We start from the raw sequence: 27,128 nt of genomic DNA, 5'->3' as shown, positions 1-27,128 counted from the left end.
GCTTGGGTCCCTGTGTCCAGGTCGGCCGTGCGTGGCCGTGACACTTCGGGTGCCTGTTCCTGGGTCCCCGGGGAGGGGGATCTCATTCCTGCCCCTACGCTGGGCGCCCCCAGCACCGTCGCTCAGCGAGGTGGGCGCTCCTCGGGGACCCCGGCGGCCGCCCGCGGGCGGCGACCTCGGCCCTCCTGGTTCCGCGCGGGGGCGGGGAGCTCGGTCCCCCTCCCTCTCCCTCTCCCTCTCCCTCTCCCCCTCCCTCCCCCTCTCCCTCTCCCTCCCCCTCTCCCTCTCCCTCTCCCTGCTCGGCCGCCCTGCGCGGGGGCGGGGGCGGGGGCGGGGGCGGAGCGCGCGGGCGGGATCCCCCCGCCTCCCCTTCCCGGTCCCCGGGAAATCCAGCCTCCGTGGCTTGGCCGCCTCCCGCTCCCGCGCCCGCTGCCGCTCGGCGCTCGCTCGGGGCTCCGCAGCCGGCGCGGCCCCTCAGCTGGGGGCTCCGCAGTGCCGGGCCCCGGTCCCTGCCCGCCTGCCCAACGCCGCAGCGCCCCCGGCCCGGGCCGCCGGCACCATGTAACCCGGCTGGAGCCCGAGCCGGGCCAGGTAAGCCGCGGGGAGGAGTGGGGACGGGGCCGCGCTCGCGGCGCCCTCTGCAGCGCCCCCCAGGCTCGGCCCGGCTGCGGCCCCGGCGCCGCCCACGCCCCGGGCTCCGGCGCTCGGCTCCCGGCCCCGGGAGGGGGGAGGGGCTGGGCCTCCTTAGCTGCCCCCGCCCCTGCCCCGGCCTGGCTGCCCGCGGGCCAGACCCGAGGGGCGGGCAGGGGACCACGCGGACGGCGGACCCCCTCTCCTGGTCAGGGCCGCGGGGGCAGGCCAGCCCCGGCCCAGCCCTCCTCGCCCGGCTGGAGGCTCGGGTCTGGGAGGGAGTAGCCAGCTGGTTGTGGGGGGAAGTCGTGGTGTTGGGGAGATCCGGAGAGAAGTTTCCTCTGCAGGTGTGTGAATGTGAGTGCGTGTCGCTGTGTGTCTGTGCCGAGTGTGTCACTGTGTGGGTCTGTGGGCGATTGTGTGTGCCGGTGAGTGTATGCCGTGAGTGTGTGCCGTGAGTGTGTGCGTGTGTCACTGTGGGCGAGAGTGTGTGTGCATGTTAGTGGGTGTATGCAGCGTGAGTGTGGAGGGTGGTACTGTGTATGCATCTGTGGACATGTGAGTGAATGAGTGTGTGTTGTCCCCATGTGTGCCTGTGTGTGTCTGTGAGTGTGTGAATGGATGTGTGTGCCGGTGTGACTGTCTCTGTGAGTGGGTCCCGGTATCTGCCCTGTGTCACTGTGTGTGTGTGCGTGTGCGCGCGCGTGCGTTGGCTGTGTGAGAGAGAGTGTATCTGAGCGCGGTTCACTCTGAATCACCCACACCTGTGCTTTGTCCTCCCCACCGTCCCCCCATTCCTGGTGGGATATGGGACAGGGAGATGAGACTTTTCCGAGGTCAGATCATTCCCCCCTTCTCTGGGGACGCCTGACCCTTGATTCAGGCAAGAGCTTTGTGGCACTCCCCACCTTGGTCTCTACCTTCACCTGCCTCGGGGGTGCCCTCTGGGAAGTTGCTGGTCGTGTCTTTCCTGCACGCTGAGGCCCCTGGTGGGTGGGAGGGGGGATCTGGGGCAAGCTGGAGTATGTGCCTGCGTGTGCCGCTTCTCCTTTTGGGGGCCTGGGAACTTGTGTCATCTCAATAATGCTTCACCAAGGGACTTTTAGAGCTAGGAGATGAGGAGGCCAGGTGGAAGCATCTGCCCTGTTAGTCATCAGAGCAGGTGGTGCTCTCCCAGACTTCCAAGTCCCAAACCTTCAAGTTCTGGGTCATTGGTTCAGTCCACTGGCTCCGGGTGGGTCTGTACTAAGCTCTTTGAAGTAATAATAATAAAATTATGCCCTCATATTAGTTCAAGGCTTTTGAAAATGCTGCCCACTGAACTCTTCTTATTTCCCCAACAGCCTTGGGAAGCAGGCAGGACAGGTATCACGTTAAGCCGTATGAAACTGCAGTATTCGACTGTTTTTATTTAACCTACAGAAACAGCAATTTCATATGGTTCAACCAAATATAATGCGAATTTACAGATGAGGATGTTGAGGCTTGAGAAGTGAATTGCATTTCCCACAGCCACACACTGCTAGTTAGTGGTACAGAAAGACTTCAGCCCAGGTCTTTCGGCGACCCAAAGAACTGGGCTGGGCCAAGGTTAGAGAGTGGTACTTCCCGGTGTGCTCTCTCTGACCCTGGGGACACTGCCCTCTACCTCTGCGCAGCATTCCCTGAATGCTGGGGCTACTTCTGCACCCAGCTGCCAATGCCTAAAAGAGAGAGGGGGGGGAGAAGAGAGGAGGGAGGGGAGGGAGAGGCTTCGTGAGTTGGCAGTGAATCAGGGTCTAAAAAGGGAGCTGGGAGGGCTAGGGTGGCAGGTGTTTCTAAAAGAAACATGAACATAGGATGAACGGCCTCACATCAGCCCCCGCATCTCCCACCCGCCACTGCCCCACTGATCTGGCAGGCAGGGCCCGCTGAATTTTGTGCCAGGGGGCTCACATCCAGCGAGGGAGCTTGTATGTAGCTGTAGAATGATGGCCAGGAGAGGAACCTTAGAATTGACTTGGTCCAACCTCTTCATTACAAACTGGGGACTCTGAAGCCCCAAGAAGGGAGGGGACTTGCCCAAGGTCACACAACAAATTTGTGAGTTCCTAGGCTAATCTTAGACGAGGAACTTTGCAATCCTCCATGTTGCCTTCTATTCCTGAACTCTCCCCACCCCCATCAGAGCTGAGTACAGGGGATTTTTGGAAAAGAAATGAAGACTCAAAAAGCCTAAGGCTGTTCATCTTTCAACTTGGGACTCCTTGCCAAAGAGAGGGCGCTACAGATGTCGCTGGGGATGGGGATTCCTAGCCACACCCACCACCGAGGTAGGCCATGGGCTTGTCTTGTCTTGATTCCTGCTGGTGAGGGACTGGAGCTGCTACAGGCCAGACTCCCAGACTTTCTCATGTTAGTACCTGCTTTCAGCGGCTGCCTGACACCTAACATCATCTCTTCCAGCTGATGTTGGGGCTCGAGCTGGCTAAGCTCGTTTTCCTTCATCCTCCCCAGTTTCCAGTGCATTTTGCCTCTAGCTGGATGGACCATTCCTTACTTTACTGGGTTCCTAATGAATAGAGAAACTTCTGGGGCTTGTCTGATTTAGGAAGGGTCTGTAGTTACCCCCAAACCCTTTCTAATGAAATCTTCCAGGAGTCTAGGACAAACAATAAAGGGATTACCCCCATTTTACAGGTGGGGAGACTGAAATTCAGCAAGGGGCCCCGTATTTTGTTGTTTTTTAGTTTTTTGGGGGTGAGGTGATGAAGGGAGCAAATGATGATAAAAACTTTTGCCTAGAGGAGCTTCCAAAGACCCCTTCTGGTCTTACCATCCCCATGGTCAGGAAACCTTCCCAGATTCTGATTTCATTCCCACTTGGTAGAGTCAAAGCTTTGTCACTCAGTGGGGGTTGGAAGAACAGCTGCGTACCCTCCACTATGCAAGCATTATGTCTTGATTTCCTCTTTATCCACCCCTCCCCTCCCCAGTCTGAAGGCTGCTGGCTCAGCGGGCCTCCTGCCGTCTGGGGAGTCTGGGTTTGAGCTGGGGTGAGGCGGTGGCACCATCGTTATGGTAACAAGCTGCCAGCTCATCGTTGCTAATAACTTGTCAGGCCCCTGGGCTCCATGCAGCGTGTCTTCCTACCAGCCATTCTTCCCATGTCACAGACAGAAAAAGTGAGGCTTTGAGGGAGGGGTCTGGGAATAAGGGAGTCTGGAGAAGTGGGTGGCCTTGTCCCTAGGACTGTAGCTGGAGAACTGCGGGGAGGCTGCTTGGAAGCTGGTTTACACATATGGTTACATAGGCTTGCATATGATTGCATGGGCTGTTTACATGTGAAAACGCTCAGAACATGCTTGTATAACCTTATACATACTAGCTGACATGTTCATGTGTTTTACACAGCAGCCCACAGGCAAACATGCTTCCAAGCATCAGAACATGCTTGTGCCTGAATACTGTCTCTACCATCTGCACATAAGGCACCCAAGAAATCTGGGTTTGTGGGGGTGTCCAGGTATGTGGGTGGGGATCTGATCTTTTTCTGATGCAGCTTCAAAGTGTCTTGTTAACAAAGGGACAGAATGGTCCCAGGGTTCCTTCTTCTTCCTTCCAGTTAAGAGCTCAGAGTGGAAGTGGGCTGGGGATGGTGTCGGGGGCCCAAGCTCCCAGCTCCCAAAGGCCCCTGCTTCTATGCCCTTTGAGCTCAGGTAGCCCCTGCCCCCCTCACTCTCTGTTCTTTCTCATCCTCTCCTCTTCCTGTGTGTAAATATTAAAGAGCTGAGCCTGCAGGGCTGATGTAGACATGGGGAGAGAATGAAATTAAAAAGGATTCCCTCGCCCCCATCTCGACACCCCCGCCCCGCAGTCCCTCGCTCCTGCTTCTTCCCCTCTCCCCTCTCCCCTCCCCTCTCCCCTCTCCCCTCCCCTCACTCAGTGCTTCCACATGTCTCTCCTCCCCCCAGTCCAGATGGGAACTGGCTCCTTCAGAAAGGGGGCTCAGAACAGGGTGTGGGGAGCTACCTCTCTCTGCCTCCCCCACCACATCTGTCTGCAGGGCTGGGAGCCCCCACGTGAGTATTTCTTTTATTTTTGGGGAGGTGGTTAAGAAGGAAAGTGGTTTTTAGAACCAGCTGTGAGTGGCGTTGAGAGGCTCAGGGCTGAAGGAAGGTGGGTGGGGTCCTCTCTCAAGGCTCCCTCAGGGAAGCCCCATGTCTGGGTTTCTTTTCTCTCTTGGGACATAGAGGGAAGGGTGGGGGGGTTGTCAGGTGCCCCCGGTGGATGGGAGCGACAGTGGGAGGGGCAGGGGAGAGGGGCTTCTGTTCTAAAGGGGGTGTGTGGTGGGGTAAACCTGTTCCTTCCTGGCATCCTGGGTTTCTGGCTACCGGAGCCGGGAATGTCGCCGGGAACTCTCCCGGGTGCTGAGTGGGACTCGGCGGGGATTTGCTCCGTTGGAGCTGTCCCGAGTGCTGAATGAGGCTTCGTTCGGTCTCGATGGTGGCAAGGCGGTGGGCAGTGGGGAGGGCTCACTAGAAAAATTCTCCCAGATGACCCACTTTCCAAGGGCAGAGTCCCTGGATGGAAATATGGATTTGGAGTTCTCCCTATGGTTTAGGTCTCACAGTTGTTAGCGGTATTTAGGAACCCTTCCCCTAAGGGGCCCTCTCTTCTTTTGCTGTTTCAGTTCCCTCTCTCCCTTCCAAAACCATTGTACTGTTATTATCAGGGTAGAGTTGGAGAATGATATTGTGCCTGTGAGTCCTCATCTCCTGGGAACGTTTTTTAGCGCAACAAGCTCAGAGATATTGATACCAGCCTTTCACCTACTGGGTCCCGGAATTTCAGGCTCGAGGTGGTTCTGGATTAAGAGAACGTGGGTCTTTCTGGTTAGGTGTGGGGTGGTTACAGCTCAGGAGTTCAGGATAACTTCATTGACCACTTGATATTCCCTTGCCCATCATACTTTGGGATTTGGGACGGGGACACTGAAATATTCTGCAAGCCTGTCTTGTGTTCTGCCCACTTCCAAACCTAGCTCAGAGCAGCATTTGGGAGAGACTTTTGTTGGGGAGGAAGATTTTTAAGCAAAGGATTCAAGGAGTGGGTGGGGTTGTTCAGTGCCATGGAGAAGAGAAGGAGGAGGCTACTGGAGACAGGGCAGTGGGAAAAGAGGAAGATCTGGGGGAGTAAAAAATATTCAAATGGAGGGATGAGGTCTGGGTTTCAGTCTTTAGTTCTCTTGGATATCTTTCTCCTTATGGCTTAGAGTCAGGGTCATTTCAAGTATCTGTATTCTTATGCACCGTCTTTGTAACCGTGAAGGGAATAGAGCAAGGAGTTATTTCTCAAGGTCCCTTCCCTTGTCATCCCAAGGGGATGAGAGCCAAATGTCAGGACATGCAGATGAGTCTGTAGGGGAACAACAGGCAGGAAGGGTTGATAGTGGCTTCACTTCCCATCCCCAAGAGCACAATCAAATATTCAAATGGGATCCTCCCTGTGAGGGGAGGAAGAACACAGTTTCCAGATAATACTGGGCAAAAATTGGGTGTGGCAGGGAGTTCAAGAAAAGGGAGAGGTATCTAGGGACCTCAAACTGAACCAGTTGATCCCTTCCCACATGTGACTTGTAGTTCATAAGGAGCCCCTCACCCATCATGTTTTTGATGTACCTCATCAAGATGATTCCTGCCTTCTCTAGCTGCTTGGGAGGAGCTGAGTTTTCCTCTGCTGTGGGTGCTGGGAGGTGGTGGGTGTGGGTGTGGGTGCCTGTTTGGGGAGGGGAGGTGTTTGTGCTCCTCAGCTCCCTTGGTTACATAACAGCTTTGATAAGACTTTACTTTGGAGCTGCTGCTACTGCCTGAAGCAGTCACCCCTCCACCCCCACATGAAATGCTAGATGTCCACCCCCTTTTCCCTGGCCCCTTGGAGAGTCCTGCTCTTCCTGATCCACTGTTCCAGCAGCTGCTTCCCTGCCAGGAGGTGTTTGCAGCTTGCCTCCCTGCTCCCTTCCCAGCTTCTGTTTTTAAAATACTTGCTTCTTTTGTTATTTGAGCCCAGGTCACCCCCTTTACATTTTTAAGCCTCCTGGTCTACCCTCTCCCTGGCAGGGTCCACAGGCTGGGAAGGGAGGGATTCACTGATCATGAAGCTGCCCTCTAGGGAAGAAAAAGGGGTGTTTTCTAGGAGGTTTTAGCGCCCACAGTTAATTTCCTTACTATTTCTTCCTCTGCCCCAATAACTGTTTTGGAGTTTGAGAGTGTTAGACCTTTACCCAGAGGTGCTGGGAGGAAGGATTTTGGCCTTGATATTTTCTCTTTCTTTCATTCTTTCTTTTTTAGAGTTAAGGGGTTGCGTATACGGGGGGATTGTCTCCTGGGTTTGAAGAGGTACACCTACTTTATTGTTACTCCTACCCAGGTTGTCTGAGGAAATACTCGTTTCTCTAGGCATGGGATGAGGGCATGACAGAGCCCTTTTAAGAAAAAATGACGATTTTTTCCCGCTGAGAGTGGGTGGGAATGGGATGTGTCCAGGAGTGGGTATATCTCATTGATAACAGGAACAACTTTCCAAATAGAGAAGTGGGAGACTAGCAAGAGGAGAGAGCAAATGCAAACTTGTGATGTACTTGGAGAGAATATGAAGGATAGAAGCCAGGGGAGGGGCTGGATATCTCTGCAAGATCTGGGACTGCACCACACATGCCTGTGTATTTCTGCCTGTGAGTGAGTATATGACTATGTGTATGTACATAAGTATATGTGAGTATGCTGTGTATATGTGTATAAGCACATCTATTTGTATAAGTGTGGATGTGTGTATGTATATATGACTCTATGTATGCATTCATGTATATATGTGAATGTGAAGGAAATTACTGAATTAAACCAGTGTGTGTGTGTCTGTGTGTGTGTGTGGTGTGCTTATCCAGTAACGCCTTTGTGTGAGTGTAAGCATGCATATGAGCATGTATGTGGGGCATGCATATATGTACCGTATCAACCACATATGAATATATGTACACAAGTTAAGGCAAACCTGTGAATAAATGTAAGAAAGAGAGAGAGAGACCGATTCTGACTGAACATTGGGCTACCCAAAAGTGTCTTCCCATTAGCTTGAGCTTGATCACCCTGCTACTTGTAGCTCTTATCCAGAAAGTAGGCTCCCTGAGGTCTCTCAAATTCTCATGTCCTTGGGAGCCAACTGTTCTCCATCATATGAAAGGAGTTTGCAGAGGGAAAACCTATAAGGTCTTGGGGATAGCCGAGTAAGAAATCCAGGCTCCAGGCTGTTCAGATGCTGTGGTGCTCAGGGCTGTATGTGGGGAAAGAGGATCAGGGCTTAAACGTTGACATTGCTACAGAGGTTTCAAAATTCAACAAGTTGGTCCTAGTGGATGAAAGGGGCAGTGAGTAAGAGGGGGGGCCCAAGTGCGTGCATAAGCCTCATACATGAAAGACGTGACAATACACGTGTACAGGCACATGTGTATATTACTTGTCTGTGCCATAATAGGCATATATCAACATAGGTGCACTTTCTAACATGTACATCCATTAACAAATCTACAGGAGTGTCTATACCAACATGGGGATTTGTCAGCATGCACATACATGCTAACATGTATACTTATGAACAGAATTTACAGGAATATGTGGGCATATGCTAACACTTGTCTGATTACAACCCATGGCCATATATATGTGCATCTCACTCATCTGGGTTAACAATAGCCTGCAAACATACCCTTCCCCATCGCACGTGCCTCACCCAATGCATCCATTCATTCAACCAGCGTGTATTTTATGCCTCTAATCTGCCACATGCTGTGTTGGGCACTAGGGATGGTCCTTGACCTCAGGTAACTTGCAATCTTGGGAGGGTAAAGGACCTGGAACCAAATAAGGAGAGTGTTAAGGAGGGTAGACACACGTAAGTGTTCATTGGAGGGAGTGGGGACCTAAAGAGAGGTAGGTTGGCTCTGGAGTGGGGAAGGGAAAGGTTTGGTAAAGGATCCATAGAAGGGGAGGCTTTTGAGTTAAGGCTTAAAAGTTGAACAGGTGCTTACCAGGTGAGCAACTGCGGGAATAGGTATTTCAGTGACAGGAAATGTTCCAGATGGTCTTCCCACTTCCACCCTTGCCAGCGCCCCCTCCGTAGACTCTTCCCCAAAAAGCAGCCAGAGGAAAATGAGGTCTTGCCTTTCCAGTGGCTTTCCATCTCACTCAGAGTGAAAACCAAAGTGTAGTGCGTCCTGAGCAACGTGAGTGCTATGTGTGCAAAGCCCCCATTACCTCCTGGATCTCAGGGGCCACTCCTACATGGGTTTCTTTTCTGTTTCATAAAAAGCACAGTTCCATGTGGAGGCAATTGCGCTTGCTTTTCCCCTCAGCCTGAAATGCTCTCTAGGCAACTCACTTCCTCACTGTATCCGAGTCTTTGCTCAAAAGTCACGTTTTTGGAAAGACCTCCCCAATAGTCTATCTTAACTAGCCCATTGTCATTCTGTCTCCTCACTCCATTATTATTACGATTATTATTTATCTCAGTACTTGCCACCACCATTATTTTATATATTTGGTTATCATCCCTCTTTTTCCACTAGAATCTAAACTTCATGAGCACGGGAGCTTCACCTGTTTTGTTCATTGCTGTATCTACAGTGTCCAGAAGAGTATTCAGCTTGGAGTAGGCACTCGATACATATTTGTTGAATAAAGAAATTTTAGAAAGCTGGCAGCCAGTGAGGAGAAAGGATCAAGGTGGAACAACATGCAAGGCAGGGAGACCAGTTAGGAACCTGTTGTCATAGCTTTGGTGAGCAATTAGGATAAGAGTGGCCTGACGTAGAACGCCAGCAGTGGGAGTGGAGAAAAAGAGACACAATGTACAAACACACGCATGCACAAATATACATGCATGTGCTTGTACTTTAATCACATCTGCTGTTTCAGTAGGGGAAGGCTAAGGAGGAAAGTAAAAGTGTCTTTATGTGTATGTGTGGTATGTATGTCATGAACACCTCATGACAGGCTGGACACCCTCCAGCTAATGCCGACTGCAGTTCTCCCTTCCTTTTGGATCTTGTCACCAATATCCCATGTATGTTCCTTCCTGCCAACCAGGCTGCAGAGGGCTGCCATGCCGGGTCTCTGTGGTTCCACCCTGTCAGTGATGCAGGGCTCCTGCCATAGGGAACAGGAGTTGGGAGCCAGGTCTTGAACAAAGGGAATGGTCTTAGGAGGTCAGAGCCACAGAGAGAGACTTAGAGACACTTGGAGAGAGAAGGGGAATGGCTGCGGAGAGCTCAGAGATGGAGAGCTCAGGCATGGCCCAGACTTCCTGAAGCCAGATGTGGTGGGGGTGGGACAACATCCTTAGGCAGCTTCTAATGCCTGGCCCCAACCTCTTCCCTTCTTCTCCTGCTTCACTCCTGGTCCTCTACCCTGGTGGTGTGGATGCCTTAGCCAAGTATGGACTTAGGAATGATTTGTCCCCAGGGTTGTGATGTGAATTCAGGTATACGGGGAGACCTAGAGGAAGGGATCCCCATTTCTATAACACATTTTGTGGTCTGGCAGTAGGCGAGTAATTTCTCTGAGTGTCTCAACTTTTGTTCTTTTCTTTTCTTTTGAGATGGAGTCTCGCTCCATCACTCAGGCTGGAGTGCAGTGGCGTGATCTCAGCTCACTGCAACCTCTGCCTCCTGGGTTCAAGCAATTCCCCTGTCTCAGCCTCCTGAGTAGCTGGGATTACAGGCATCTGCCACCACACCTGGCTAATTTTTGTATTTTTAGTAGAGACGGGGATTTCACCATGTTGGCCAGGCTGGTCTCGAACTCCTGACCTCAAGTGATCCGCCCACCTCGGCCTCCCAAAGTGCTGGGATTATAGGTGTGAGTCACTGCACCCGGCCTGGTTGTTTTCCTTTCTCCCAAGAGAGCATGGAGAATTGAGCTTGTGTTGCAAAATGAGCAACTGAGGTTAAACCTCAGGCAGGACCAATCAGCTGCTAGCATGAAGAGACTAAGGAATAGTATGCGGGGAAAGCTGGGAGGATAGCTGCTAAGAAAAGGAGGAAGTGGGAGTTGGGGGTCTGCCCCACCCCATGCCACTCCAGGGACTTCTGGTGGAGGGGAGTGGTCAAGGCCTAAGATCCTCTTTGACACTTCCTCCCCCGGACCTGCAAGCATGGGGCTGGGTTGCTTCATGACGGAGAGTCCAGTGATAGAGCCCCTTCCAGGCTCTAGGGGTGTAGGGGGCCTCTTGCCTCTCTCCTCTCTCGTCTGGGCTGGGGGCCAGGGTGCTGCAGCCGTTCCCCTCCCACCTGGGCTGTGAGCATGGGGGTTGGGCCGAAACAGCCGCCAGAGCCGCCCACCTGCCCGCGGTGTCATGGCAACGACTCTGCCCACGTGGACGATGAGGAAAGGGAGGAGAAGAGAGGAGAGGAGGCATCACAGCAGACACGAGGATGGGAGGGGCTCTTCAGGGTCCTGCGGGCGGAAGCCCCCACCCCTCTAGCTTGGCCCCAGCCCTAGCTCCTTTCACCCCAGAACCCCTGGGGCAGGGTGGGGCTGGTGTTCCAGCTCTGGCCTCGGAGTGTGCGTGTCCTTGGATGTCCTGAGTAATGATGACCTTGGCTTCCTGCACTGTGGGGCCCTGGCCAGGGTCCTAGGGTATATGGGGCTTTGGCATGTTCGGGCATCTCCCTCTCTCCTTACCCCGCAAATCGGGGATGGTGCCTGGGGCTGAGGGGATATGAGCCCGACCTACTTCTCCATTTTCTCACTATTTTTCAAAAGGAAAATGACCCACTTTTCAGCCAATCGGACTGGGGCCTGTTCCCCGGCTGATTTCCTGAGCCCCCCTGCCCGGGCCTCTGCCCCATCCTCAGCCTGTTAGCCACGTGCTGGACCCACTTCCTAAGGATAGCAGGTGAACCTGTGTGGAGGGGTCCTCCCCTGCCATCTGCACCAGGCGGAGTCTGTTCTCAGTGGGGCAGGGGTGGGCCAAGGCCTGGCTGAGACCACATCAGCTCCGCACTGAGCAGACCCCTTGTCTGCCTCCACCCTGGGCACTCTGAGGGTCCTGCTTGCCATCCCCATAGACCCCCAGGGCACACCTCGAGGTGAGGCAGGAAGGGCTCCGGAAGGGTGGAACGAGGATTCTGCCCCTCCTCTCTCCCTGTGTCAGTGGATGGTGGCAGGCCGTCTTCCCAAGCTGCTTCATTTGCACATGGAAAGGGAGCCTGTGGCACTGGAGAACCAGGCCTGTCTGTCTGTCTGTCTGTATGCCTGGCTGGCAGAGTTCCTCTGAGAGACCCCCCCAGAGGGTTCTGCCTGTGCCTCATTTCCCAAGCCCCTCCTTTTCTCTAGGATATTGGTCTGGGCCTCCGAGCCCCCTCCCTCCCTCAGCTATATTGGCCTGGGCTGGCTTGGGGGGTGATTAGGGATTTAATTATTTAGTTTCTCCAGCTCAGTAGATTAATTCCATCCATCACAGGCAGGCTGAGCCTTCTTCCCCTCTCTGGACTGCCTGGCCAACCCCAGAAAGAAGGAGCATCATGGCTTACCTGGGCCTAGTACTGGATCTGGGAATAGTGGATAAAGTTCTTGTTTGGGGAGGATTTAATGAACGACCTTGAGCAGATGTGGGTGCCTAAATGCTGTGAAGTGAACATGTATTTCTGTCATATGGGGATAAACATGTGGACATGTATTTAGGGTTTTGTATCTGTGCAGCTTCTATGCACACAAGCATCGAAGTCTATTGGATGGATAGGCACGGTGGCTCAAGCCTATAATCCCAGCACTTTGGGAGGTCAAGGCGGGAGGATCACTTGAGCCCAGGAGTTCAAGACCAGCTAGGGCAACGTAGTGACACTGTCTCTACAAAAAAATAAAAAATTAGCCAGGCACAGTGGTACATCCCTGTAGTCCCAGCTACTTGGGAGGCTGAGGCAGGAGGATTGCTTGAGCCTGGGAGGTCAAGGCTGCAGTGAGCCGTGACAGTGCCACTGCACTCTGGCCTGGGTGACAGAGCAAAACCCTATCTCAAAAAAAAAAAAAAAAAAAGGAAAAAGGATCTATCGGATGGAAATGCACATGAGGTGTATGAACCCTCATAGGAACAAGTTTGTGTGGGTCTGTGTATAGAGCGTGACAGTGACTATACAGATGAGGTCAGGTGCTGTGTTAAGTTGTGTGTGGATGACTGTGGCTGTGTAATTTGCCTCTGGCTGAACACCTGTTAATTTGTGAATGAGCATCTTGGGGTAATGTATAGCTGTGTATGAGGAAGAGATGACAGAGACGGAAGGTTTCCTGAGGCTGAGTGATGAGAAAGGACACACTGGGGTCCACCTATTAGCCTCCTCAGACCAGTTTGGTCAGGAAGACATGCTACTTTAAAGGTGCTCTGAGGCTGGGCGCGGTGGCTCACGCCTGTAATCCCAACATTTTGGGAAGCTGAGGCAGGCAGATCACGAGGTCAGGGAGACCAAGACCATCCTGGCCAACATGATGAAACCCCATCTCTACTAAAATACAAAAAAGAATTAGCCAGATGTGGTGGCACGGGCCTGTAGTCCCAGCTACTCGGGAAGCTGAGGCAGGGGAATCGCTTGAACCTGGGAGGCAGAGGTTGCAGTGAGCTGAGATCGTGCCACTGCACTCCAGCCTGGCAACAGAGTGAGACTCTGTCTCTAAATAAATAAATAAAATAAAGTAAAATAAAATAAAAAATAAAAGTGTTCTGTTCAGCCTGGGCCTTGGTCAGGCCTGGACCCAGACTCAGATTCAAATCCTTCTTCCACCATCTGTGTGTGACCTTGGGAAATTTTCTTTACATTTCTAAGCTTCAGTTTCCTCACCTGTAAAATGGGAGTAATAATAGTGCCTACTGCAAAGGATAGTTGTGAGGATTATACGAAGAAAAACATCTAAAGCACTTAACACTGGGTCTGGACAGTTGTAGGTATTCAGGAGCCTAACCTTAGACTTCAGAGTTGAAAGGCACCAGAGGTTGTCTGGTCTGAAATGTATTCAATGTATTCAGTGCTTGAATGCACTCTGTACCATTCTGCAAAGCAGTCCTCAACCTCTGCTTGCATGCCTCCCCAGACGGGACACTCCCAGCTCTTTAGGAAAGCCGCATCACGCTGGAGCAGTTCTATCTGCTGGGGAGTTCTGGTCCAGCTGCAGGGAGTCATTGCCTTCCTTTTCCCCCCTGTTTCTCCCTGTTTCACTATGCCTCAGCTGTGGGGCACTCCTTAATGGCTCAGTTGCTAACCCTGAACTCACTGAGCACCTACTGTATGCCATGTCTGTCCATACAGAGATAGATCCCCTGAATCCTGGCCTTCAAGGAACTCACAGCTTATAAATGACTCTTTACCCTACTGTGGGGAATAGAGATATGAGACCCAAGAGGAGCTGGCAGTTGTGGTGTCCTGGGATTGATGGGAGGGCACTTTTAGGGGAGGCCTCTTGGAAGAGAGTACACCTGTGCAGCAGCAGAGGGTTTAAGGTTGGGAGGACAGGGGTTTTGCAGTCTGTGCTGCATTTTCTCTCTATGTGCTCTCATGCTGTGTCCCTCAGCTCCTGGCTGTCTTCTCTGAAACCCAGAGAGAGCAGAGGTATAGACATCCTTGAAGGTCAGGCAGGATTTCAGGCAGAGCTGAGGGGTGGGAGGTGCCGCGACGTGAACCTGGCAGTCAGCCAACCAGCCAGCCTTCGTGGTTGGCTTCCTGTGCTGGACTCTCCTGTGGCAAAGGCCCAGAAGGAGGGCTCAGGCCTTGTTGCTAGAAGCCCCTGTCCCAGCTCACACAGAAAGCTTATAGGACAGTGTGCTTTCGGGAGGCAGTCCCAAGCTGTGGACACCAAGAGGGGACCAGATGCCTGGGCCAGAGAGTAGGAAAGGTCATTGGTATGGCCAGGCTGAGTAACTCCTGCCCAGTGGACCCCTGCCATGGGCTTGGGCTCCTACGTGCTATTCTTTGATGGCCCTGGCAGGCTCAGGTGTGGAGCATCCTGGAAGCTAGGGCAGCACCAGCCCAAATCACATACAAATGAAAGAAGGTGCTTTGGTGCTAAAGTCAAAAGAAGCCAACATATGGAGACATATGTGCAGTTGCTTTGGATAGGTCAGCTTAGTTACTCATTGCCACAAGCTAAGGAGGTAGGTATTGTGATCCCATTTTACAGATGAGAAAACGGAGGCTCAGGCAGATAACACAAATTGCTCATGGGCATAAAGGTAGGTTGTGACATAATGGATGGAGGTGGATGATTGGCTTTCCAATACCCAGCTATGAGGTTGCTGGGCTTTCCCTTCCAGATCCCCGGAGTTGGAAGAGAGACCACACTAACCCTGGCTACACGGGTTTGTGGGAGTCTGCAAATCAAGGTCTTCTAGTCCTCTCAGGTGCTACCATCTTTGGCTACCAGGTCTTTGCTCTGCTGTCTTTGGTACGCTTAGGGTGTGGGAGGTCTTCAAAAGGACTCCAGACAAACGGAAATTCCTGCATGCGTGAAACAGATGAGTTTTCAGAGTACCCATTTCTGATCCAAACCAAGACATGTATGGATAGTTACAGCCTTTGCCCAAAGCTGTCTAGAGATCCTCTCCCTGTCTCCAAGTCTCATGCATTTAAGTAGTTTCTCCCTAGTTAGCAATAGCTAACCCTTAGCACCATCCTAGATACTTTACCTGCATTATCTTAGTCCTTGTGACATCACAGTGAGAAAGGGACTACTCTTGCTCCCATTTGAAAATGGGGAAACTCAACTTGAGAGAGGCAAACAGGCTTCCTTGAGGCCACACGTCTAGTAAGTGGTGTACCTGGGATATGAACTCAAAACAGTTTAGCTTGAGACCCAGAAGCCACAGTTTCTCACCAGCTGCCCCTAACGAGAGTCCTAGAGGAGTTGTGGTCCAAAAGTCCTCTCTCTCAGCAGTGTGCAGTCTTCCCCAAAGAAGGCCCCTGGAGACTTTCAGGAGAGGGGAAAAGTGGAAATGATAAGGCAGCACAGCCTAAGAATTGGTTCAGTTGACAGAAAAGGAAGAGATGGCTAAGTAAAGGCTGGAAGCAGTTGGCCATGCCTGCAATCAGGGGGCGTGAAGGAGTGAGGCTGATCAGGCTGAATTGTGTCTCAAACTGCCTATGGCAGCCCTGGAGAAGGAGGAGGAACCTCCTCCGAGGCCTGTTGGGTACATGGCCCTAGCTGGGAAGGGAGCTGGGGCCCAGCAAGTCTGAGTGAAGAGACCTATGTGGGGCTGGGTGGTAGACCCTGAACCCTGCTCCTGCAGCCCATCTCTGAAAGTTGTGCCTCATTCTTTCTCTCTGCAGCATAGGGAGGGCCACCTTTTTCCTTCTCCCTCCACTACCTTCCCTGAGCTATGCAGAAGGACATATCTGGGAGAGACCTAGATGCAATTGGAAAAGAACCATCTTTACCTGCTAAGCAGAGCGTCTAGACAAACATCATGAACAAGGCTGGGTACAGAGGCTGGATTTCTAATACCAGATTCTCCAGGACTCTCCAAAGCCTTTGAAGAGAAAGGAGTGGAGGTCCTTTCTGTGGGCCATTGTACACAGGAGCAGAGTGGGTGAGGGCAGCAAGGGAAAACATTCATTCACAGAATGGGTATTTTTTGAACAACGTTTAGTGGCAGGCATTGTTCTAGATACTCAAAATGCTGCAGCAAACAGACACAGTCCCTGCCCTTCTGGAGCTTATGTTCTACTGTGGGGAGACATACTATAAACACACAATAGACAAAGAAAATAATTTCAAAGCGCAATCAGTGCTCTGAGGGCAATGAAGCAGGTGATATAGAGCATACCCAGGGTTGCAGCTCAACTTTAGTTGGAGTGAGTGATCAGGTAGGCCTCTCTGTCTCTTCTGAGACAGAGGAAACCATGGGAATATCTGGGGCAGAGTGTTCCAGCAGAGAGAACATCAAGTGCAAAGCCCCCTGAGGTGGGATTTTCAAAGAGATTATAGGTAGTGTGGGTTATTCACAGGCCGAGCACTGTCCAGTGGGTCAGGAGATGGATTTAGACTTGTATCTGCCTAAATGGCTCGAGTGTTTTGGAGCTGTAAACCCATTTTCTGTAAAATTTCTGCCCTAAGCCCCTAGGAAGAGTTGATTAAATAAAGTAATAAGGATGAATGAATAAAACGGCAAGCCTTCCTCCTTCCGTTCTGTTCCCCCTTCTTCCTTCTCCATTTTCTGGGGCAGTGAGGGGAAGAGGAGGTGATTTCCCTTGGGATCCTAGGGAGTGGGGTTGGATACAAGGCATGCCAAGTCTTCAGCAACAGGGCTGGCTAGTGGGGGTGAGGGAGGCCAGGGACTAGGACACCAGCCCAACTACAGAGATCCTGCCACAGGCATCTGAGCAAAGCCAGTGTCAAATCAGTCGGTGGGGCTCAGGCAGAAATGGATGCAGGAAGAGACATGGGGCTGGGCCGGAGGGGGCAGAGGGATGCCTATCCATGGGCACAGTTGAATAATCAGGGGTATGAGCTGCAGGTCAGAGGCTCTGTGTTAGGGCTCCCAGGGTGAAGGGCTGGACAGAGACACCGAGGCACAATCCTGTCTATACTGGTTGGTTAACACAGGGAGAGGGGGTGGGTAGAAAAAGCCTAAAACTTTGGGATCCCAGGGACACACATGGCTTATCACAGGCATGGAGGAGCCAGGCCAACAGCAGCAAAATGAATTCTAGGCCTCACTTGCTGGAAGTTCTGCTGTGTTGGAACTGGTGTGGGGATGACCTCATAGGCTCCAGGTGAGGGGATTGGATAGGGCTGACCTTCACAAGGGAACAACTCTTAACATTTTGCTGCTGTTTGGATCGTCATGTCCAGCTTGTAGCTCTCCCAGACAGCTTCCTGGGGAAGGAGTGAATTGGCTAAAATTTGACTTTTGAAGTCTTCATCTTGGCCCAAGGCATCACTTTGTGCCAAACGCTGAGATACTGGCCTTTGTCAAACACACCTGGATCTCTGGGTACCCAGATGTGGACAATCTAGAGTAAGAATCCCTTATCTTTTCCCCAGGTGAGTATCTTTGGTCTTAGATGGTCATCCAGAGAAATTAAGTGACCTACCCAATGTCACACTGTAAACCAATGGAGGAAACAATGATAAAGACAGCTACCGTTAGTGAGTCTTTATCATGTGCCAGGGACAGCGCTAAGGGATTTATATGCTTTACCTTGCTAAACCTTACATCATTCTTACCTTTATTATGGCTCTAATATTATCCCCATTTTACAGATGAGGAGACAGGTTAAGAGAGGTGAATCACCTACCCAAGTACACACGGCCAGTAAGTGAGTGGAAAGGGATTTGAGCCCACAGAGTCTGATGACAGAGTCCACACCAACAACTGCTTTAATCAAGGGAGTTTGTGAGTTGCCTAGGTCTCCAGAAAGGAAAACCAACTGATTTGGCTGGGCAGGGCCCTGGTGGAGAGGGAGAGAAAACACTCTGACTCCTTCTCCCATTTTCCTTCTTTTTCTGGAAGGTAATTGCTTGGGGCAGTGACAACCTCCTGGCGAATTACACAGCTGGTTTCCCAGTGAGATTTGTAACAACAACCCCGCCAGCCTGGCAGCCCCCAGCAAGTTCCGGTTTAAGAAACTAATTGCTGGATTGTGTAGTTGGTGCTAAATTGGGTAATTTCTTGGTGACGGCATCTGTGCCACTTCTTCCATTCCCAGATAGATTTGAGCTGCATCAGAGAAGAATTTGTCACACACGGCACCCTCCCAGACTCCTTCACTCACCATTTTCCAGCCAGCCATAGGCTACTGCAAAAGTGGCTGCTTCCCTCGGTTCACCATTTGGGCAGCTCTCTGTGTCCTGGGATAGCGGATGGATGACTTGGTGCAATAAAAATGGGAAAATAACACCAGCACCCAGAATTGTCATAGGACTTCAGGGAGCATCCTTTATTCTATACTAATCTAACCTTGGGCTTGGTATAAACTCAGTGCTCACCACACACGGGAAAAGGCTAAATCACACTCTGGTTAGCTCTGGGAGATATGTATGGGTGAGGTCTTTTTATTTGTTTGTTTGCTTTAAAAAAACATATTCACTTCCATTACTGTGCCCACTTCAGAATGGCATTGAATAAGTTTGACTTCTCTGGGCTGGCAACACAGACAGGAGAAAAGCTAAGGCTTTGGAATCGGCCAACACTGGATTTGACTTCTGGCTTTGACAACAGCTCTCAGTGTGACCTTGGGGAGCTCAGTTAGCCTCTCCAAACCTCAGTTTCTTCTTCTGTACACTGGAAGGTGGTGGGGGGCGGATAATATCTATCCTTTGGAATAGTTGTGGGAATCACATAAAATATCATAAATGAAAGGATCTTGTTCTTTGTAGACTCACATTCACTCAACAAATGCCTGCCATATGCTAAGCATTGTTCTAGGGACTGGGGAGAATTCAGTGGATAAAATGGATAGAATTCCTGCACTTATGTGGAGCTTACATTCTAGTGGGAGAGACGGACAATCTAGGAGTCACACAAATTTAAAATGGTAACAATATAAGAGACAGGTACACGGTGCCTTGAGAGCAAACAGCAGGGGGATCTGACCTAGTCAGGGAGGCCAGAGAAAGCTTCCCCGAGGAAGCAACAACTGGGCTGAGATCTGAAGGGTGTGTAGGAGTTAGCAAGGCAGAGGTGGGTAGGAAAAGCTTTCCCAACAGGGGGAATAGGCCCCGTGATGCGAGGGATCATGGGACTGACAAAAGACTGTCCTGGCTGCTGCAGAGAAAGTAAGGGGAGCATGTTGTGAGAGGATGTTGGAAAAGTAGGAAGGGCCAGACCCTGCAGGCCTTGTTGGACAAGTGAAGGCATTTTATCCTAAGAACATCAATAAACCAATAAAGAGTTTTAAGCAGAGAAGTGACATGATGAGATTTGCATTTTCAAATGACCATTTGGATTGGAGCGGGGTAAGAACGGAAGCAGGGAGACCAGTTAGGAGAAGACGTGCAGACATGCAGGCAGGAGATGGTGTTCTCAGGAACAGTTGGATTCATTAGCAGTGCTTTCTGCTGTAAATACTACAGGAAATCTGGCCAACAGTGGTTTAAATAAAGAGCGCATTCCTTATCACATGCAGACCTGGAGTAAAGCAACTGTTCATGTTGGTTCCATGGCCCGATGATGCCAGAACTGACATCTCTGCAGTTCTCTAAGACTTTTGTGGTGGCAAGATAGCGGTCCTAGCTCTGGCCATCATGGTTGTAGTCAAGCCAAAAATAAGGGGAGAAAAGATGGCACTAGCAATTCCTACCCCTTTGATCACAAAGGCAAAGTCTTTCCCAGAAACCCTCATCATGCATCCATGTATATATCATTAGCCAAAATGGAATCATGTGGCCTGTAGTTACAAAGGAGGCCGAGATAAGGACAAGGAGGCTGGGAATGAGTTTTAGCGAGTCAGCCAACAGTGATTTGGTGGATATGGAATAAATGGCACATCTGTTTTTTTTTAGGAAGCAAAATCCATAGGGCATAGTGATGGATTGAATTATTAGTCCCTTCCTCACTTGTTTTTCCCTCCCATTGATTTTGTTTAGTAATGGAGTGAAGGCGGGTGATGTGGGGGGAGGAATGTGATCATAAAGCATAATATATAGGAGGAAGCCAGTTGTTAATTAAATATTTTCTTTAGAAAATCCATAAATTGGATATCTCCTGCTCCCAGTAATTTGGATTTGATTATATTGTTTACTATTTGGACACTGGGGATTTTGTAAATCCAAAAGAAAGGCTTCTCATGAGGGATTACACTGCATTAATGTTTTAGAGTTTGTAAGAGTGATTTTATTATTTGATATCCATTGAAATCCTGGGAGATAAGTGACCAAGTATCCTGAGGCTTAGAGAGGGTAGGCCGCCTCTGCTACGTCAGGTGTCACATACATTCTGGTCTCAGGACCTGTGCTTTACCACTATACAGGGCTGCCCTGTAGGATCTGGGTAAAGGAGTTGAGGGGTGATCTGTCTGGAGAGCAGCAATTATAGGGCCCATCTTCTCCAAGACAAGAGCAAGGAGAACGTGGATTGATGCCAGAGGGGCTGAAGTTTCATAGGATCTTGATGAAAGCTGAGCAGCTTGCCAGCAGCACCTGTGTGAAGCAGGAGACAGAGGGGCACCTGGGAATGTCCACCCCTGGGAAGTTCTGTGAGGCTCTAGCTTGATGTCGCCGCGCACAGAGCAAATGGGACGGTCTGGGCTTCTGTCAAAGTGGCCTTTTGTGCCGTGAGTCTCAGATATGGATCCTGCCTGGGGCAGGAAGAGGGAAGAGAATGACATGGATGAAGGACCAGGTTGTCTTTCTGTCTTCTTTCCAAGGCAGAGAGATGCTTCCAGGTGCTTTTTCAACAACGACTTGAAAGGCCATCTTGATCTGAAATTCCCTCTGTTTCCCCAAAGAAGGGCAACGGAAGAGAATTGTCATCTAGAGCCAGGCAGTTGGTATCCATGAGGTCACCCCAGTCTCTCTTTGGGCAGGGTAACCAACAGCTTCTACAGTCCAGGCTCCAGGGTGGGCCAGGGGCTGGGTGTGTCTCACCTTGTCCTCTATGGAAGATTCCTAGGAAACCACAATCTTCTTCATTGTCTCACATCCTTCAGGGTCAGGAAGTCCTTCCTGATGTCTGACTGTGCCTCTTCCACTACTATTAATCATGCTTGCAAAGCTAGCTCTTCTTCCTGACGTCCCTAATCTAATAATGGCATCATTAGTCTTCCAGCCATGGCTGCTGCAAACTTCAGAGTTGTCTTCCTTTCTGATTTTCTCTCTTCTGTTCCCACTATTTGCCATTCCCTGTCTGCCAGAACTCTCCGAGCCTACTCCTTAGAATTTCCTATTTGCACACCTCTTCTTCCTGTGCTTGTTGTTTCCTCCACTGGGTACGTTCTCTTCCCCATCACCTATGTGTATGGGACACACAGACATCTTGTACTCCATCACAAACATCCTCTCCTCTGAGAGGTCTTCCTTGATTGCCCTCTATTGAATCTTGTCCCATCCTCATCTGAAGTAGCCTAACATTTTGGTACCTCTTTCCAGCACAGCCATTTATTCGTCTACTTAGTGAATGTTTATTAAGGACTGGCTCTGGGTAAAGCCCTGAGTTAGGTGCTGGACATCCAGAGATGAATAGGACTTGGTTCGTATCCTGAAGAAGACCACATTCTAGATGGGGAGATAGAAACCGAAACAGACATTTTCAGTGCAGTGTGATAGCTGCTTTCATGGGGACACCCAGGGTGTTATAAAAGCCCGATAAAGAGCATAACCTAGAATAAGAGCACAGAAAGTCTTTAAGGGAAGGTGGGGCTTAATATGAGTAAGTGTTAGCCAGGGGGAGGGCTTTGAGGTGGATGAAAGGAAATTCTAGGAGGAGGGAACAGTTAGTGCAAAAATAAAGTGTCCTGAAATAACTCTGTCACGTGAGAGGTTGTTCCCCTGTTAGACTATAAACCCCTCGAGGACAGGGACCACTCTTAAATCACCTCTATACACTTCTCACTCTCTTGCTTACGGTTGCTGTTCAATAAATGTTTGTGGAATGGAATCATATTTGAGGGCAATGAAAAAAAAAAAAAATGCAGTGGCTCAGCACCATGGACAGATCCCACAGACACCTGCAGTTGGAGGTAGTCCAACCTGTAAGCTCATTTGCATGTATTTGCATAATGAAGCCAACCTCATTTCCCTGGGGGTTCAAAGGCGCTGCATCATGGGGGATCCAATCAGTCCTGGTTTGGGGGAGTTGGGAAGGGAAGCTGTCAGGGCCAGAGACTGGTCCTCTGAGGAATGTGGGAAAACATCTCTCCCCTTTTGCTTACCATCCTTTTCTTTTCCATCAGGATTCAGTGGTCCTGAGCCTTCTGAAGTTAGGATTCTGCCTGGTGGTGGGGATCCTGACATCAAGGATGGGACACCCTGGATGGTGAGTGATAGAAGAGTCTGGGAGATGGGGATTAGACTCAGGTTCTCATACCAGAATAATGGGTTTGAATCTTGATTCAGAGTGACTCATCCACTTACTGGCTTTGTGACCTCACCATTTTGAGCTCAATTTTCTCATGGGTAAATGTGGATAATATCTGCATTACAAGATTTCAGTAAGATTAGAGAATATCAGGTATGCACAATACCTGGTATATAGCAAGTACTTGGGAAATAGTAGGAGATGAGGAGTGAGCAGGATCTGGAAGAAAGGTGGGTGTGGGGAGGTGGTGGTAGGGAGAAAGAGAATGAGTCTCAGAGGTGCTGCTGTCTGGAGCTTTTGAGTCTGTCATCCCTCCTAGTCAGCAGATGGCCCAGGAGCCTGGTCGAGGATGAGAGAGGGCACCGTCTGCCAGCTCCTCTGTCCCTGTCCCTCCTGCTGTCACTCCCTCCTGCTGTAGCTCCTATCCTGGCAGCTCCTGGAGTCCTGATTGGAGGCAGCTCTTGCTGAGAGCTGACCTCTCTGTCCTGTAGCCTTGGCAAGTCTGGGATGGGGGCCAGGGGCACTGGTTCCAGAGTTTTTTCTCCATCGCTTTCCTGCCTTGCCTTCCCTCTGTTCCTGGGAGAAGGAACTCCTGGGTTCCAATCCCAGTTTAGGATTCAGATGCTACTGTGTGTATCTGCTGTTCTTTATGGATTTTCCTCCTTCATGGTTCCCCTCCAGTGGAATGGGAATGGAGGGTGGGGGTAAAAAGCAAAAGGGGTAATTTCGTAGGGGAAATATTTGGAACCCAGAAGAGGAAGGAGGAAGAGTCATCTCAGATTCTCCTTATTTCAGTCCACAGGGGAGGGAGAATGAGCCTGCAGCCATATGGAATGCATGGGGTGTGGAAGGAAGGCGAGGGATTTTTCTGTGGGATGGTGCTGGATATGTAGATTTGGGTCCAGTGTTCTCTTTGTTCACAGCAGCTGGGAGCTGTGACCCTGAGGCCTGGCTCTTGCAACAGTGGGGTGTAGGGCAGGGTTGGGCTAGAGATGTGACTGTTGATCTATTTGTCTAATGCCAGCTTGTTAAAAGCTAGTTCACCTAAAGACTGGTTTCTTTGAATATTTTATGTCTCCCTAGGTATCCTTTTGTTTTTGGTAATCTAAGGATATATTCACACACACACACACACACACACACACACACCAAAGTATATCTATATATTTAACATAAATGTGTATATATGTATAGATAAAAATATTTCTATGTATATATAAAATATATATGCATTTATAAATATTTATTCATATACATTTACAAATATAAAAACAAACAAATATATATACATATAAATTTAGAGGCCAGGTCTCGCTCTGTTGCCTGGGCTGGAGTGCAGTGGTATAATACAATCATAGTTCACTGCGGCTTTGAGCTCTTGTGCTCAAGTGATCCTCTCTCCTCAGCTTCCCAAGTAGCTGGGACTACAGGCATGTGCCACCACACCTGGCTAATTTAAAAAATTGTTTTGTGGAGACAGGGTCTTCCTTGGTTGCCCAGGTTGATCTCGAACTCCTGGGCTCGAGTGATCCTCCTGTCTTGGCCTCCCAAAGTGCTAGAAGTACAGGTGTGAACCACTGTGCCCAGTCTCTAAGGACATTTCAAAACCCATTTGACTGGGGGAATATCCTCTTGTGAATAAGTATTTATCAGATTTGCAGCATTCATTGAATGATGGGATTATTTTGTGCCCTTGAGTGTCTATGTCTATTATGACCATTTAAAGGACTTTCTAGTCCATTTGTGGGAGGATAGTATGATTAGTCATGATAAATTGATATGTATTACCCAAAGGGATACAAGGATGCCTAATAAAAGATGGTTTTAGGTGAAGAGGGCTGTTCAATTCAAATACCTTTCCTCCCTATTTTTCCAGGAGGTTCCTGGGGCCTGGCCCCCAAGACTATGAAGAGCCTTTGCTGAGGCCATGAGGGGTTACCATGGCGACCGAGGCAGCCATCCCCGCCCAGCCCGCTTTGCTGACCAACAGCATATGGACGTGGGCCCAGCTGCCAGGGCCCCATACCTGCTGGGCTCCAGGGAGGCCTTCTCCACCGAGCCCCGCTTCTGTGCCCCGAGAGCTGGCCTGGGACACATTTCTCCTGAAGGGCCCCTGAGCCTGAGTGAGGGGCCGTCGGTAGGCCCTGAGGGAGGGCCAGGGGGGGCCGGGGTTGGGGGGGGTAGCAGCACCTTCCCCAGGATGTACCCTGGCCAGGGCCCCTTCGACACCTGTGAAGACTGTGTGGGCCACCCACAGGGCAAGGGTGCCCCCCGCCTGCCTCCTACACTCCTGGATCAGTTTGAAAAGCAGTTGCCAGTTCAACAAGATGGCTTCCACACACTACCATACCAGCGAGGGCCAGCAGGGGCAGGGCCCGGGCCAGCGCCAGGGACTGGCACTGCCCCAGAGCCCCGCAGTGAGAGCCCTAGCCGCATCCGGCACCTGGTTCATTCTGTGCAGAAGCTCTTTGCCAAGTCCCACTCTCTGGAGGCGCCGGGGAAGCGGGACTATAATGGGCCCAAGGCTGAGGGAAGAGGTGGCTCTGGAGGAGACAGCTACCCCGGCCCGGGCTCCGGAGGCCCCCACACCTCCCATCACCACCATCACCACCACCATCACCACCACCACCAGTCCCGGCACGGCAAGAGGAGCAAGAGCAAGGACCGCAAGGGGGATGGGCGGCACCAGGCCAAGTCCACAGGCTGGTGGAGCTCCGATGACAACTTGGACAGTGATAGTGGCTTCCTGGCGGGTGGGAGGCCCCCTGGGGAGCCTGGTGGTCCCTTCTGCCTGGAGGGTCCAGATGGGTCCTACCGGGACTTGAGCTTCAAGGGACGCTCGGGCGGGTCGGAAGGCCGCTGCCTTGCCTGCACTGGCATGTCCATGTCACTGGATGGACAGTCGGTCAAGCGAAGTGCCTGGCATACCATGATGGTCAGCCAGGGCCGGGATGGATACCCGGGGGCCGGGCCAGGCAAGGGGCTCCTGGGTCCGGAGACCAAGGCCAAAGCCAGGACTTATCACTATCTGCAGGTGAGGCTTTTTTGGGGTTGGGGAACAGGGTCCTCAGCCTTCACCAGTCTTGTCAACCAGGGAGCAGTGGAAAGGGTTGGGTGGGAGCCGGCTGTCCCTGTGATGGAGGGCCTGGGTGCTGGGATGCTCTGCCCTGCCCCATTGGGTCACTCTGAGCTCCTTTGGGGCTTCACTTTCCCCATTTGTGCAATGAAGGGGCCCTTCTGTTCTAATGATGTGTCTGTCCCTGAAGACTTCTCCTTGACCTACTGTTTTGGACAGGCTGTGCTGATCTCTGTCTTAGGAGGTTGGAGGCATAATGAAGTTGAGGGCAGGCAGTGGACAGCATAGAGAGGTACACCTTAGCTGTAGCTGCTCTCATGATTGAAGGTCGGCAGTTGGAAAGCAGTTCTCCTGCCCCAAAGCCTTCTCCAGCCCTCTTTTCTGCTATAATCCAGGTGGCCCAGTTGTTTGAATATGAAGATCAGTTATTTCTAGAATGTGCCTCTGCTGAGTTTGTCATTCTGGGGTACCTGTGGTGGGACAGCCGAAACTGTGGAGGGGTCCTGGGAGTTTCATGTGTCTCATGTGCTTTCCTAGGCTGGGGGACAAACTGGGTTTCAGCCCTGATACAATTCAGGCAGGGCCTCCTGGGAGTGGGTGGTGCAGGGGGTAGCTGGCACGCTGTTCTCATCTTGTCTTATCACCTCTATGGTCTCTGCAGGTGAGGCCAGGAGCTCTGATTCTTAGTTTTTATGGAGCCTTCACCCCAGCCTCATCCAGCCCACATCATTTTCTTAAGTCCTGCCATAATTTTAGGGGAAAAAGTCAATACAAGTTCTGGAGGTCCAGTGTATTTCCACATTCCACATAGTTGATACAGATCTATTTATTCAATGAATGTTTCCTGGGTGCTGTGGATACAAAGATGAAGATACAGATGCTGCTTGTGAGGAGCTCACAGTGTAGAGCGGGAATAGACAAGGAAGCAGATAGAATATAGCGTGATGAGGCTGTGATAGGAGAGAGCCCTGGGCATCTTGGGAACACAGAGGAGACACCTCACTGACCTGGGTGAGGAATGTCCCCTGAGCTGAATCTCAGTGGAGGAGTTGCAGTTGTTGAGTGCCGGCTAAAGGTGTATTGGGAAGAGACTATACAGCATGTTCAAAGGTGTGGAGAATAGAGGCTGCGTGTGTCTTTGTGGGACATTGGCCTTGCTGGGTCAGTTGTGCACAAGTTAGGGCTCTCCTGGAGAACTCATGAAGGCCCAAGGGAGCACATAGGGCTACAGTGCAAGCAAGAAGGGACTTCTGGATTGGCCTGGTTTGCCCCCCCCCCCCCCAGGTAGGGAGGTGCTCTAAGCTGGGAACTGAAGGGTCCAGGGAGGCAGCACCCATCCTTTCTCCCCCATAGCCAATTCCTTGCCATCCCTGAAGACTTGCTGCCATTT

The 27,128-nt window shown here is 51.1% G+C and overlaps 1 protein-coding gene across 5 annotated transcripts in view; it reads left to right on the top strand.

Annotated features, from left to right (window-relative positions):
* The first annotated feature begins 391 nt into the window (after positions 1-391).
* DLGAP3 (DLG associated protein 3) overlaps positions 392-27,128 on the top strand; it is a 66,951-nt gene continuing 40,214 nt past the window's right edge. The window contains exons 1-4 of one of the 5 annotated variants that reach the window (XM_030823391.1): positions 4,041-4,328; positions 4,589-4,691; positions 22,538-22,620; positions 24,539-25,696. In XM_030823391.1, the coding sequence (XP_030679251.1) occupies positions 24,590-25,696 (1,107 nt within the window). In that variant the 5' untranslated portion in view covers positions 4,041-4,328; positions 4,589-4,691; positions 22,538-22,620; positions 24,539-24,589. Of the gene's footprint in view, positions 592-4,040; positions 4,329-4,539; positions 4,692-7,165; positions 7,343-22,537; positions 22,621-24,538; positions 25,697-27,128 lie in introns of those variants that run through there. The other 4 variants (XM_030823390.1, XM_030823389.1, XM_030823388.1 and 1 more) reach the window with 4 other exon arrangements.

Source organism: Nomascus leucogenys, chromosome 12 (assembly GCF_006542625.1).
Source record: "Nomascus leucogenys isolate Asia chromosome 12, Asia_NLE_v1, whole genome shotgun sequence".
NCBI classification, from domain to species: Eukaryota; Metazoa; Chordata; class Mammalia; order Primates; family Hylobatidae; genus Nomascus; species Nomascus leucogenys.
This window is presented reverse-complemented; position numbering and strand designations above follow the sequence as displayed.